We start from the raw sequence: 15,593 nt of genomic DNA on the forward strand, positions 1-15,593 counted from the left end.
CCTGTCTGTGTAATGTTTTGTATCTTCTCCCTGTGCCTGCAAAGGTTTCCTCTGGGTACTCTAGCTTCCTCCCACAGTCCAATGACATGCATATTAGGTTAATGGGTGAATCTAAAATTAGCTGCAGATGAGAGGTAAATGGTCCTTGAAGTGTATACAGTAAAGCGCTTTAACTGACCAGCATGACTAGAAACATATAAATGCCAGAAGCAAATGTATGAGAACTCTGGATTTTTCATTAATGTGGAAACATAATGCTTAAACTAATAGCATAACAGTTGTAGTATTTTGTGTCTTCATTGACTACACTCGTAAAAAAAAGTAACTGAACCATATTTTGTGTTAATCCCTGGTCTGACCTCCTTTGGCAGCAATAATCTGTAACTACAGAACAAACCTGCAACTTTTAGAGAGATTTCCAGACAGTTTTTCTATTACTTAAAAACTTCAGCCCAATCCCTGTGATGTTTGGTGTGAAGGGGTCTCTTGGGGTCATTCAACAGGCTCTTTATGGGTAAAGGGCTCGACTCTGACTTTCTTCTGCCTTTAGGGTCATTGTCCTGCTGCATCACCCAGTTTTTTTATAATGTCAGCTTCCTGACATTATAACATTACACATAGATAAACTTGGGAATTCATTTTCTGATTGATTAGACCCTCCTTGTTTAGGCCCTCCACATTTCCAGTTTCTAACACAGACTTTCTGTTAGTGTAGTCTCTAAGCCCCGATGACACCCTGATGACATCGTGAGGGGTAGTTTGCCAGTCTTTGCAAGCAATCCCTCCGAGCAATCCAACAAAATAGAAATAAATTGATAGAAATAAATGCATCCAATGTATTCAAGGCATGAAACTAGACGCGTTAGCTTCATAAACAGCGGAGCTTTATAATCGTCTTAATCTCTTCTACAGAATAAAGTGCTTTAAAGTTCATTAACCACACACTAAATGTTTTGACTAATGTGCCACTGGTATATCGCGGCCATTCACAAGGACGTGATTATCTAATGTCGATGCTTTATTAATTAATTAATTTTTTTAACAGAATGACTTTTCTTTGCTTTCAGATGCAACAACAGGACCCAGTGTGCCGTTGTGGCCGGACCAGACGTATTTCCTGACCCGTGCCCGGGAACCTACAAATATCTGGAAGTCCAGTATGAATGTGTGCCCTACAGTACGTATTCCCCAGCGCTCTCACCATCTTAAGCACCTCCTAATGTTCTTACCCATTCTCATTTCCCCCTAACAACAGCGACTCATTTGTAATGTTCGGAAATACAAAAATATCTCAAACGTGTCATCCAGTGTGGCTGAAGAGATTAGGACCCAGCAGTGTGAAGACAGACGATGGTTTCTGTTATCCGAAAACACAGCAGCCTGTTGTAAGAGAGCAGGAAATGGGAATGACAGTGTTGCTTACCTGTGACAAGTAATACAGTTTATCAGTTTAGAGGAATGTTACCAGTCGATGCAGCGCTGTTGTTTATCAGATGTCTCTTTGTCATAACCGAGGGGTGATTAAGGCTTTCTGTATGGTATTAATCCCACATGGCATCAGTTAGATCAACAGTGTTACGGTTTACACGTATTTTACTCCAAGTGACATCGTTCGGGGTGTGCATTTTATAAATGAAGAAACAAGCAAATCCTTCACCGTTAAAAATGCAGATTTTTATTTTTTTTTTTTTATGCTGCCGCTGTTCTATAAAGAGTAAAACACATATCTGATAACACATTCGGCCAGAGACGGTCTTAGCTACGTTTCATTTTTTTTTTTTTTTTTTTTTTTAAGATAGTGCTTGTCACAACCTTCCCATCAGCTCCCCCAGTTCACAGCACATTAATATCTTAGAGGAATCATGTCTGATTATGTCAAGTCTCTATTTCCATCACAGCGAGAAAGGCCGTTTGACTTTCATCAAAATGAGAAGTACTCGTTTTCAGTTCAGTTCAGCTCAGTGGACGCCGGCTAATGTTCAGACTGGTGAGGCATCCCTGAAGGGGGGTAAATAAAAATGATTTAATTAGTGCAGCAGGTGAAAAACACTGTCGGGCTGCACATAACCTAAGTGAAAACATTTGGGCAGGGAATGGAAGGATCAGCATGGGGCGGCAGGATGAACATGCTGAGAGGATATCCAGGCGAGGCTAACGGAAGTGGCATGGACATTGCCATATGACCTTTGGTATTGTCTTTTTAATGAACTTTGAAGTGGAACACCAAAGTCGCTATAATTATGCCTGCCAAAATCCTGATTCTCAAAAAAAGGGGGGAAAAAAGGAAATATTTAGTCATGGGCATTTAGCTGTGTAGTCTACAGCTGCTGGATTGAAGTGAATTGTAGTAATTCAAATCAAAGCCATCTTTTAACATTTGATGTCCTTACATGGCTCCCTCAGTAGTGAGCCTGACAGTAGCTTTCATGTTGTGAAGTGAAAGCCCTTTTTTGTCTGTGATCCAGAGCTAACAAATGGTCCTTTTATACCTGACTGCAATATGCACATTATGCTATTTCAGCCAGCCAGTGCTGGTGTCTCTCCTAAGTGTCAGTGTCTTAAGACACTAGCCGGGCTAAAGCTGCTGTGGTGGACAGTAGCACAGCTCTAATCAGTTTTGGGTGTCAAGCATTTTGATCACGAGGCAGCTAGAGTCTCGAAATGTCCACAAGATCCAGAGAAGTGCTTTAGTAGGGCCGGGGAATTCACTTTCCCAAGGGGCCACACGGCAAACTGGGACTGGGCCGCACCCACAATTCATTGACCTGACTCATTGAAGTTCACCTGTAGCACACGGTCCTCGGTGGGTTGGTGTCACTTGCCAAACGTATTTTTGAACCCTGAGCTGGGAGTGTGCACATTTTTTCTTTATCATATAGTGAGATAATAAGTTTTGTCCTCCTTTTGGCTGCTCACATGTTTTGTTTTCATCATTGTCATGCTCATTTTTTTCCTCATGATTATGTAGGCTTATGTTGTTGCTAGTCCAATCCATCCCGATTGACTGTAGGTTATGGTGAATTTTTATGGTGAAATTTTTTTTTTTTTGCTTGTCCAACATACAGGCACAGTTTTCCGACTGATCCTGAATTATTTTTACCTTTTTCCCACATGCTTGAACAGCTTCTAAAATTTCCACTCCCAACCCATCCTTTCCCCATTACTTTCAATTTATTCTACTGGTGTCGGCTTTCTAAAATAATAGACACACACATTAGGACTCCATATTTTTGTGCTGTAAAAAAGGCTTTTCCTGTCCTGTCTGGATGCAGTTGTCCTCTAAGCTGATGGAAAAATTCCCAGTGCCATTTCCATTCAGTGATCACTTTAATGCTTTCTTTTTCTCAATAACTTTGACTTAAACGGTTAACAAAAACAGAAAAAAAACATAACTCACAACTTGACTGCAGTCCCATAATGCTGTAAAACAGTGTCTGCAGCTTAATTGCTATAACACCAGGCCTCCTGTTAGGCCTCCACAAGGGAGGAATACAGAGGCACCTTGTGTGGTTTAACTATGGATTGCTCCCAGATATGGCCATAGGATCGAGAATTCTGCTGGCAATGCATAAACATAGCAGCAGTCATGTAGGAGTTTATTTGTATATTGAGCGGGGAAGCAAAGTGTAATCACAAGCGGTCACCGGAGACGCATTTGAGATGGATTCGGTTGCAGGATATGAATGAATTGGTCTGTGACATCCCAGTAAACCGTCTTCACACCTCCTAAATGAATTAATCAGAACCTTCTGGCTGGACTGAAAGTACTTTCTGTATATTTGTGTATCATGCTTAGATATTTGATTGTGGCCACGTGCCTCGCATAAATAAGCATGGTCTCGGGGTGGGGGGGTGGGGGGCACAATAGGTTTAAGTAGTTTGTGTGTTAATTGGAAATGAGGTATGGATAGAGACATGGCAGCTCAGTTGTGGATAGGCTTTTAGCATAAGTCTCCTTACCGAGTTCCTGGGACTGACTGAAGGATTTGAGTGTTTAATAAGAGAAGCAGCCACCCATGACTCCAACTCTTCTTTCGTGCGGAGTCTCGACTCTGTATTCCACTGACAAGCTCTCCCTCTCAATCCTAATACTCCCCCCCCCCCAACCAAGTCTCCCTCACTTTCTCACATTTTGTCCTTCAGGTCTTCGCACTGCCCTCCCCCACCCCCCCGCTCACTATATCCCTTTATTTGCCACCTCTGTTCCCTCACTCCCAGTCTCAGCTGCCCCTTCTCTCCTCTCGACCACCTTCACTGACAGCTTCTCTCTGTTTTGTGCTTGAGAAGCTTCTTTTTTTTTTTTTTTAGGACAAATTACCTCTCTCCTCTCCTCCATATCTTTATAAGCCAGTGAGATTGTGCAATTGGATCCGCTGTCAATAAGAGCGGAGGGGTGTGCTAAATCGATGGACACATGTTGCAGATACAATATTGATTTTATTAATTTGCGATTTGATCCGCTCCATCAGTTGTAATGGAAGAAATGTTGCAACAATTACCGCCGAGGGTTGCCAGTGTTCGCCCGCGCTGTGTGGCGGCGTCGCAGCACGGCGACAATCCGTCATATTTTCATTTGAGCTGCTGTCTGGATAATTATTCGATATGAGCTGCGAGTTTCTTGGGCGAGGAAATGGCATCACGTTGAACAATGAGCGTGGTAAAGCAGCGCTGACACAAAGGTGAAACAATAAAAAAGGAATTTATACATATTGCATTTGAAATATTAAGGTCTTACTACATAAAGCTTAATAGCACGCACTTGTGTTTACCTCTCTAATTCATCATGGAGTCATGTGAACATTACTAATTTTTAATCTGCCGGAGGACTCTCTCTCTTCTTTGCAACAGAGCGGATTGCACACGCCCCTCTGTGCAATTTACATATCAGCGAGGCTGCCTTCAGGCAGCAGTGATGCGCTGACCCTTTATGATGACTCATAAACATGACTGCGCTCCTATGGCTGACATCTGTCTCTGCCCCGCCCTCTCACCTTGACTTTCCACAGCTAACGTGGGGAGATGCCTGTGTATTCTCCCAGTGCCTTATTAAAGCCTCCTTTCCTCGCTTGCTCTATCCTTCCTTCTCTGTAACTTTCACTTTAACAGCTCCTCCCAAAGATTGAGCTCACAAGAGGTCAACACAACTTGTGTCTCCCTCCTACACACCCACTGTTCCTTCCTCAGCAGTAATGAAGCGCTTAGAGCTCCTCAGTGGCCCCCTCCATATTCCCCATCTTGTCGCACAAGAGTCAGACCTGTGTTGCGGTGCTCTGCCATTTTTTCTCTTCCTGCTGTTGACAGCTTGTGGTTACCTTCCCTGTCCTTCTCACTCACGTCAACCGCACTCTTTTAGTAATTACATGTATCTTTCCGTGTAGTTTCAATGATCCAGGCAGGTGATTATGTTCCTTTCCCCCCCAAAAAAAGATGAAGTAGGGGATAATTACAAGCCCTCTGAGGGAAATCCATTTGTTCTGTTCACTTTTCAAAACTTACACTTCGCTGTGTATGGCAGACGAGCTGAAACAGAAAGGCAAAGACAAGAAGAGAGTGGAAGAACAAAGGAAGAAAACCTGCTGGCAGTCTGTTGCTATACATGAGCCACTAGTTCCCCCCACTGTTTGTAGCTAATAAGGACAGTGTAAAATCCTGCCTCTCACAGTGGGATCCAGCTCAGCCCTGTCAGATATGGCTCACTCTTTGGAAGCTAAGCCAGGACATATAATCATGCAATCGATTCCCTCATTTGAATGGAGCGGCGTAATCCCGGAGCCCATGCCTTGTAAAGTTGCCATGCAATTTCTCATATTATCTTTTTTTTCTTTTCTATTTCCAGCCTACCTAATTGGTTTTTAATTCTTTTTGCCAGTAATAACAGCACACCTAACAGGTTCTGGGGCCTTTAATTGAATAATGGTGTAGATTGTTTTGGCAAGTTTTATTCAGCACCTGCTACCAGTGTCTATCCTTCACTGCTGGCAGGTTAAACTGTGAAATTGATGCTGTACGCATGGCCCTCGCTTACACTGCAGCTCGGGCATAATGTGTGTGATTACAGAGTCTGTAATGCAGTGGTCACACCTAAAGTAAACACCACCTGTGTGACCAGGACTCCATGGCTGTGATGTTTCTATACATGTGAGGATTTTGGATTATTAATAACAGAAATCATGATGTCAGAGCACAAATCTGATTTGATTGAGCTGCTCGTACGCCCGTCGGCGCTCTACCTGACAGGCACCCAGTCAGCTCTCTTTCCCCTTGGATAATCTCGCAGCAACATTTAAGCTTCTTGAAGAGTAGATCGCCCCATTAGATGCTATCAGTAAATCTACTTAGCAGATTGTACGGAAGTCGAGTGGCGTTTCGCCCTTGAGCTCTCCGGCCTACGTTCATAAAGTCCAGTGTGGGAGTCAGCACCGTGACAGCAGATACATCATCAAACCACACCCTCTTCACTCACAGATGAAATGCCAGCGAGCATTAGCCTGCTTGTTCAGACACTTTTTTTTTTTTTAGATCTTCCCACCTGGTCGAGCAGCTCCGCTTCCTCCCATGTGTGAAGGGGCCCTGTAATGTCATCTCATCACTCAGTGATGGCTGACCACTTCCCAGCCCACGCAGTATGCTTTGATGACTGCGACTCTCTGTCACATATCTCACACTCCAGATTCACACTGGTGCAGTGGCCTGAATTCGCAGTCATTGGTCATGTGCTTCGCAGAAACTTCTTGCTTTTTTTTTTTTTTTTTTTGGGATTTGCCCTTTATCGAATCCATCCAATTAGAGTGTTCATGCCGGCTTCCTGTCACACTGTGGCAGTTTAGTGGGACACAAAGACAAAGTTGATATTATTAGTAACATCAAAACTTTGTGTTGTGGTGGCTATTCAAAATGCTTGGTGTTAAAAAAAAAGAAAAGAAAAGAGAAATGTACCTTTAGTTGGACACAGGAGGTGCTGAAAGAGAACAGAGTAAAAAAATGCATCTGCTCGTTGTTTCTTTTCGAAATTTTTCAGTTCAGCTTTTGATTCAAGACAAATTTAAGTTTTCTTAAATGTTATTTTTAAATGTAAAAATGAGCTGTTAACCAAATGTGTGCTGATTTGCAGACAATACAGAGTCAATTTGTTAAACAAAAACAGATCGGTTGTGAAATCTACTGTCAACAGTCTAATCCATGAACAACAGCCAGGAATACAGCGGGAAACTTGATGGATGGATGTGTTACTGAAGTAGAGATTTCTGTCTCAGAGGATTTTTTTTTTATTGTGGAAAAAAACTCAGTTTGTTCTACAATTATTACTTGAAACCACTATTAGTAGTAAAAACGAGCTGATGCAGATATAGTTGTGGTAAAAAACAGATCATTTAATACTTAAAATACAGCCTCAGATAGGCAACAACACATTTTGGTGCAGTTTTTTTTTTTTTTTTTTTTTTTTTGCAGTGTTCCTTCAGTTCATCGAGGTTTGAAGGGATTTGTTTATGCACAGCTCTCTGAAGGTCCCACCACAGCATTTCAGTCAGGTTGAGGTCTAGACTTTTGGTCATTGCAGCACCTTGGTGCGTTTCTTTTTCAGCTGTTCTGTTTTAGGTTTGCTGCCGTTCTTGGGCTCATTGTCCTGTTGCATGATCCAAGCTTTAGCTGTCAGACAGATGGCCTCACATTTGACTCTTGAATACTTTGGTATACAGAGGAGTTCATGGTTGATTCAGTGACTGCAAGGTCCCCAGGTGCTGTGGCTGCAAAACAAGCCCAAATCCTCACCCCTCCGCCACCGTGCTGACAGTTGGTATGAGGTGTTTGTGCTGATCTGAGGTGTTTGTTTTTTGTGTTTTGCCAAACATGGTGCTGCGCATTATAGCCAGAATTCTCCACTTTGGTCTCTTCTGTCCAAAGGACATTGTTCCAGAGGTCTTGTGGTTTGCTGAGATGCAGCTTGGCAAACCTAAGCTGTGCTGCCATGTTCTTTTAGAGAGAAGAGCCGTCCTCCTGGCTAACCTTCCATACAAGCCATACTTATATTACTGACATGAACTTTAACATGCTTACTGAGACCTTTAGAGTCTGAGATGGAGCTGTTGTGTTTTTGCAGTTTCTCTGAGCATCTCATGGTCTGACCTTGGGGTGAATTTGCTGGGCCATCAACTCTCAGGAAGATTGGTGTCTGTTTTGGATATTTATTCACTTGTGAACAAATGAGCTTATAGTGCTTCCCAGATTGAAGGGCAGCAATCAGTTATCGTTGCTGGTGTCTTTCCTCCTTGGCATTGTGTTAACACACACCTGAATGCTCCAGAGCAGCAATCTGCCAACACTTCTGCTTTTATAGAAGATGATCAGTTAATCAAGTGCATTTGACTAGCAGCACCTGGCTGCTATTTTTCACACACTATTACTGTATTTTGTTAAAAAATAGATTATGTTGATAATTAAAAAAAAAAAATATTGTCCTGATATGTAAACCCTGAGAACTACAAAAGGTGCTCTCTCTCTCTCTCTCTATATATATATATATATATATATATATATATATATATATATATATATATTGCCCAGTTGGGAGGCAATATAATTGCACAGGAAAGCAGTGATTACCAGTGTGGATAAATGGCCGTGTTAAAGGGGTGAATCTGGACATGTGGAAACTGTTTCCCCCCACTAATAGCTGAATAAGCTGCTGTAATCTATCAGGTTCCTGCTCTGTAGCAGCTGCTGTTTTGCTCAGTGACATACATGCGGCATAATCATTGCTTTTGCTTGTAAAAAAAAAAATTACAAAAATTGCACAATCGCCGAACGAGCTGCAGAAATGTTCATAAACGCTTCCATTTATGTAACACTAGCAAAGCAACCCACCCCGCCCCACCCGAGTCCCACACAAACACTCACTTACACACACGTGTCTGAAGAGATGCTGGGGTGCCGAGTGTCGAGGATATATCACTAATTAGAGATTGGTCTCTTTAGGGGGTCTCTCCTTTTAATGATCATCCTACTAATCAAAGTTTTTTTTCCTTCTTTGTTCACTAGTGCTCTTCCACGTCCAGCCGCACATCAGACTAAACACTATCGTTATTTTTACCTCTCCTCCACAATCACCCCCCCCCCCCCCCCCCCCCCAATCTGCTGTTCTCCTCCATAATTTCAAGGTCCTTGAAAATCAAGACATATTTTAGGAGGTGCAATTAGGTTATTTCTGCTCCAGTTGCTGCTATGTTCCATAAAAATGTATTTAATTTTGTTTTGCCTAGGCTGCACTTGTTTTTCTCTCCCTCCGTCGGTCGGTCCCACGTGGATAGCGGGTTGGATGAGCGCCAAGTCCTTGCACCTGTCCCTCAAAGAAAGACAAACACGCTCGCGCGCCCGCACATGCTCACAGACAGAAGAAGAAGAAGACGTGTGCGCACACACAGCATCCCGCATTGTCAAGGTTATAGGACAGCATAACTGCTTCCCAGTAGGAGGGAGCTAGAAAGCGATGGAGACAGAAAGGAGACGCTAGGGAGGAGATTGAATAAGTACCAGAAGGAAGCACAAAGAGAGCAGACAAGTGGTTGAAAGAAAAAAAGAGGGCTGTTGAGAAATGGAACCTGTAATGATGGTATGGGAGACTCATGAGCGCCAGGCGAGGGAAATGATAGGAAAAAAATGAGCGAGATGAAGAGAGAATTCAGAGAAAGAGAGATGGCTGCCTGTGTGTCCTCCCCCATCCTTAGGCACATGCTATTCAAAGCCCTGTAATTTGTGCCATTAATTAAAAAGCTGATGGGATGGAGTTAAGGGTTTTGCACTCTGCAACTCCCCGGTTGAAACAGAGGGAATAAAAAAAAAAAAAAAAAAAAAAGATTGGGAGGGGAGGGGGGGATATTGCAAAAAATATTGCTGCCATTCTGCCATGAATCTCTATTAGTGGCTAATGATACCATTCTGATACCTCTCAACCATTAGTGTGAAATTGGGAAGCATTAATTATTCAAATGAAAATCCATACAGCTGCCGCTCACATGACAGGGTGTATGTGCTCGCAGCGGCTAAAGATCCCCATTGTTAGCTGCTTGGCATGTGCAGGACGTGGGCTACAGCAGGTCTACACAGCAACTTGTCAGGTGAAAATTATGCTTGAAATTATGTGGCAAAAATAAAATAAGGACTGTATTACACAGAGGCTCTAAAATAGAATTTTATAGGGTATGGTATTGCCGAGCAGCAGGGTGGATGTGATCATATTATCTAAGTTGTCAAAACTGAAATATGTATATGCACACAAGCAAAAACCTTATTACATTTACGTTAAGTTTTTCATTGTTATGAACAGCTGCTGCCCTCATTTGTAGCCAGTAGGGGATTTGAAGGGAGGAGGGGAGGTTGTTAGCAAAATGACCAACCACTGTGGCGTTAGAACAGCTGATAGATTTGTAATTGTGCTTTCTGTGTTAGCGTATCCGCTCCACAGAGTGACGTCATCGCCGTGACTGAATGATTGCACGCTGCAACGTGCAGTGGGAAGAGCAAGGGGATCATAGAGAGACACTGCTGCTTGTTGCATTCCTGTAATGTTATTAAAATATATTCAGTTATGTACTGTTGAAAGCACACCTCTGCAACAAAATGCTTTAAGGGAGGCTTGGCTACACCTACGGTATCTGCTCTGAATGAGTGGTTTAGCCCCGTGATAGGATGGCAACCGGTCCAGGGTGTACCTCGCCTTTTGCCCTATGACAGCTGACTCTGAGTCGGATAAGCGGAAGAAAGCGGAGTGATGGATGTTTGGCTTAACCTAGCAGTAGAGCAGTGACTGATGTCACAGAAGAAATTAACCTGCACTGACCGCACAATGTTCAGCTGCTACAGTTACATAACTCGAGGTGAAGTTTATATCCCCAAAACTGTGGTGTGTTTTGGAAGATAAACAGAAGGCGCCCGATAACATACTTCTTTTAAAGCCGTACATAAGTTTTGGAAGTGAGTGAGCAGCATTGAGGTGTGTTAAAACTAGGTAGGGCACCCTCAAACTGCTCCAGCTGCACTGGAGTGGCTAAAAGATAACCCTGCTTGCACCGGGCTGCTTCCACGTATGCCAGCACGTAGCTGTTTGAAGCAGCATATTAAATTTTAAAAAAGAACATTAATCACTGGAAGATCTCAGAGTTTTGTCAGCTAGCAAGCCCATGACATAGGTAAATTTTATTGTTTTGTTGTTTTTCCTCAATACCAGTGGTGCGATTGCTTCCCCAAGAATAATTACAACTAGTCATGTTTTTCCTTTAAGAAAATGTGACAGACCTCGGCAGACGTAAAGAAGCAGAATGAACTATTTTCTGATGTCAGGTGGCACTTTCCATTAATCATTTACCACATGGGTGTAATTGATTGCCACTGTCAAATGATAATAATGAACAAGTGACAGCTGAAGCCTCATGTGCCCCTTAAGTCGCTGGAGAGGTTGCGGGGCTTTCTCAGTCATTAAAAACCACTAGAAAAAAGGAGTTTTAAAGTTAATTTTGTGTTGTATGATATATTATTACCATTTATACTATCTTTACACAACTGAATTTGACTTTATTCATTATTTCTATTTACAGGGAGGGAGTAATTATTTAATCCAATCCTGAATTTGTAAACTAGCTCACTTACAAAGAAATGAACAGTCTCTAATTTTGTTTTAATGGAGAGAGACAGAATATCAACCAAAAATCCAGAAAAAACACATTACATAAAAGCTATAAATTGATTTGCATATCACTGAATGAAGTATTTTGTCCACAAGCAACATGTCAGTTAGTACTTGGAGAAACCCTTGTTGGGAAGCTCAGCAGTAAGACGTTTCTTAGTTGGTCGCCAGGTTTGCAGACATCTTGGGAGGGATTTTGGCCCACTCCTCTTCACAGAAACTCTAAATCCTTTAGGTTTCTTGGCTGCTGGCAAAGTTACACACCTTGGGGATCAAATAATTATTTCCCCCACTGTATGCAAGCATGTAAATGATCTTTAAATTAGTTCAAAAAAGAATGGTGAAAATCTGCAAAATGAAGCCAAGTTCCAGCACAAAGCAAGTCAACCCTCTAGGATTTCCATGCTAAAATGTCCAACTTAACAGCATGTTTATAGCCTAGTAAAAAAAAATAGCTTAGCTTAGGATAGTTTCCCCCTTCATAACAGCTGCGTGGTGGATGATTTTATTTTTTTTAATAACTTGTCAGTTCTGATAGTGTTAAAGGCTTAAATTTAGATGCGTGGCCACCTGATTGACTGCTGTGCTGACTGCTGGGCTTCACCTCCTCCAATTCCAGTCGCTGAACTCGCCCTCTCAACTGTGTTTGTGGTGTCGGGGGCCTAATCTGACAAATAACACGGCAAGCTGTGTGGCACAAATCATCCAAGACATTTGGGCTTCTGTTTTGGTGAGTGACACACTACTGTTTCCTTAGTCTGCTACCTACCACTAATTAGTGGATATGAGTCTGCCCCATACAGTTTGCTGCAGCTTGCTAACCAAGTTAGCTGGCTAAAAACTGAGCACTCCACTCTGGCCCAGATGGTCACTTCTGGCTCCAAAAACCTGCAAAAACTCAACCTTCAAAATGCCAAGTCTAGGAAACAATAAGTGAAGTCTCATTGGCTACGGTTTATGGTTAAAAGTTGCGATTTTAAGCCATAACGACACCAGATAATATACTGAGTGACACATAGCACTGTATATAAGTCATGAATAGCCCCCCTAAGCTATCAGGACAAGGCTGTATCAAGTGTTTCAGATATAGGGTACAGATATTGGATCATTTTTATTTTGTCAAGTCAATGAATATGATGCTTGAGGGCCTCTTTTATGCGACGGCTACTCGGGTCTGTGTTTCATCTGCAACAACCCTTATGTTTTTTTGATCTGTACGCACTTTTTTGATAGTTTCTCAGACGTAAAAGTGGGGACAGAGGGAAAAAAAAAAGGCGAGGAGAAGGGAGAGAGAAAAGAAAGAGATGAGAGAGCTAAGTGCTTTTTAGTGACTCAGTGACAGCCGTGACCAAAATCGTATTAAGGTCACAATGGGGGTGGTGTGGTGGAGTAAAGAAGCTTTTCAAATAAATCAATTCTCCATCTCTGCTTTTCCCCGCTGCTCTTCTCGTGTCTGTGACTGAGTAAATGTGGATGTCCGAGGCACATATCGCAGGTATATCTCAGTCTGTACCGTCTACAGTGAAACATGAGCAGGCACAACGAAAACAAATTGGTTTGAGTGTTCTGATGGGTGACCTTGTTGCATCTGGCAGTGTCATGCAGTCAAGCGGAAGGGCCACATACTGGACTATAGCCCAGGGAGTGGCGTATTTCCTTGTCGGGGATTTCATCCACATCCTTTACTCCCTTCTCACACCATCTCCCCCGGTGATTGCGTTGTATACCACTTCTCACATCCCCGCCACTAATGCCTTTTTCTTTAGATCATTACCCTCCTCTCGCCTCGCCACTGTTAGCAATCACTCAATCAGAAATGCTGGCCTCCCCGCGGTCCCTGTTGTGTGGCCGTTGCTCACGGGAGGTGAGGAGGCTTTGATCGGATACGTTTGGCTGTTTACTTTGATTTGATCTATGGGGTCCACATGCTGTTCAGAGTTATTGGCAGATTCGCGGCACTGGTAGCAGTGATCCACACGCAGCCCGAAGCAAATGTTGCTCATGCTTGCTATGGACTTGTTGTGTTTCAGTGACAGCTGGAGTGTTTTCTGTTAATGAGGTGCTGTGCTGTACCAGTTTATGATCTGACAAGCACGGACGACTTGTTCAAGCCTCTCCCCTCCCCGTTGTTTTCCTCTCTTTATGCTCTTTGTGTCACCTGACATCCTCGTTCTCTCCTTTTCATTGGCTCAGTGCCTTGCGTTAATATTGTCCTTCTCTAATAACTTTCCCATCTTTCAAACTTTACCCCACCTGCCCCTGCCCACTGACCTCCATACCTCAGTCTCTTGCACTCTCCATTTGGAGGAGAGGACTCTTGTAAGCCCTAGTAACAGAGGTTAATCCTCTCTTATTAGAACCGGGATTACTGAAGGGGAATGGACGGGAGCAGGCGCACGGGGTGGATGCTAACGCCGACTCTAAATGAAGGAGACCGACAAAATGCCATGTCTGACATAAAAGGCTTGTTCACGCCACAAAAAAAAAAAAAAAAAAAGTATTATATAGAGAGTTAAGATGCAAAAGCCTCAGTAGTTTTTCAGCAGGCCTTTGGTGTACTTGTTTAGCTGTAAACAGCTCTTACATTTCCTGCAGTTAGTCATGTTTGGGAAAAAAAAAATAGGTCATTCAAGCTCCCACTTAAATATGAGATGCCACATAATTTTGGTTTAAATTTGAAATGAGCTGCATAACATTTGAATTGAACAACAGAAATAGATCAGTGAAAAACATGTTTTCTTGCCTGAAGTCACCATGATGAAACTGAACTCGTAAGGATATTAAATTATTATTCAAAGTGGATAAAGCTAAAGTGAAAGGGATCTCTTTGAGTGAATTACTTACTTGATTCTGTTGATCTTCTCAGCTCTGCTGAGTGCTTTTTTTACTTTTATGAGTCTAACTTTAATTTTTCTTTTTTTTCAATTCGTTCTCATGTCAGACAGAGTTAGCTCATAGCTACTGAAGACTTGATGGGGGGGGGTTGCCTCTACAGAGCTGAACATTTGCTTGTAAGAGGTTTTAGTGACCAGTATGACGCTAGAAGGCCTGAGAATATCAGTGTTGGGTGTAACATTATGTTGTGACGTTCTTCAGTTATCTTTCGTCCTGCGCCCTAGCGCGCCGATCACTGAGTTCAGTTCATGTGCAGGGAGGAGGAAGATGGTGGAGCTGATATGGACATTACTTTTATTTTTAGTGCATGAAAGAGCAGGAGCGCGATGGTAAAGTGCATCCAGGACAGAAACACCTGCATTATACTGCTAACACAACATCTGCAGAGACCGCATGCTAACACAAAGCTAGCTAGAACCCAGAGTGATGTTAAAGCTGAGAGTATGCTGACCCCAGACCAGAAGGCAGAGCCTGATCTTGGGTGGGACTGCACCCCTACATGTATATTATTAACTGATACTCATGTGACAGTACATTCCAGGCTATGTTATGGAGTAATGCGAAAGCAATGCAACAGGTAGAGTAATGTATGACTTCCTCCAGGGAGTAATTAAGTAACATAATTGCATTACTTAAAAAAAAAGCAACATGTGTAACACTTTTTTTTTTTTTTTGAGGCTCTACCTGCGAATGTTGCTCTCCGCCTGCTGTGTGAATGGCCACTCTTTTAGAAATATGTCAATGTTTCAAGCATGCGTCAGTTAAAATGTGTTTATGCAGATTTAAATCTCGAGCTCGGTCCAAGTGAAATCAATATCGAGCACATCATCCATTATAGTAATCTAATAACAGTCGCGCTGGTCAATTCGTAATGATTTGCATCATCTACTGTATCCCATTGAATAGGGGGAGGTACTGGACATGGTAATCACCATTAGTGTCATCAGTCTGTTACGGTTATGTGTGTGTGATTATCAGTTTAGGAGCTAAATCGATGTATGCTGTTTTGCGGTGGATGAAT

The 15,593-nt window shown here is 42.5% G+C and overlaps 1 protein-coding gene across 1 annotated transcript in view; it reads left to right on the forward strand.

Moving 5' to 3' along the window:
* The window catches only part of LOC115775111 (adhesion G protein-coupled receptor L3), a 194,806-nt gene that overhangs the window by 73,640 nt on the left and 105,573 nt on the right, over nt 1-15,593 (forward strand). The window contains exon 3 of the mRNA XM_030722616.1: nt 1,068-1,177. Coding sequence (XP_030578476.1) covers nt 1,068-1,177 — 110 coding nt within the window. The remainder of the gene's footprint in view (nt 1-1,067; nt 1,178-15,593) is intronic.

The sequence above is a fragment of the Archocentrus centrarchus genome (assembly GCF_007364275.1).
Source record: "Archocentrus centrarchus isolate MPI-CPG fArcCen1 chromosome 18 unlocalized genomic scaffold, fArcCen1 scaffold_23_ctg1, whole genome shotgun sequence".
In the NCBI taxonomy this organism is placed as follows: Eukaryota; Metazoa; Chordata; class Actinopteri; order Cichliformes; family Cichlidae; genus Archocentrus; species Archocentrus centrarchus.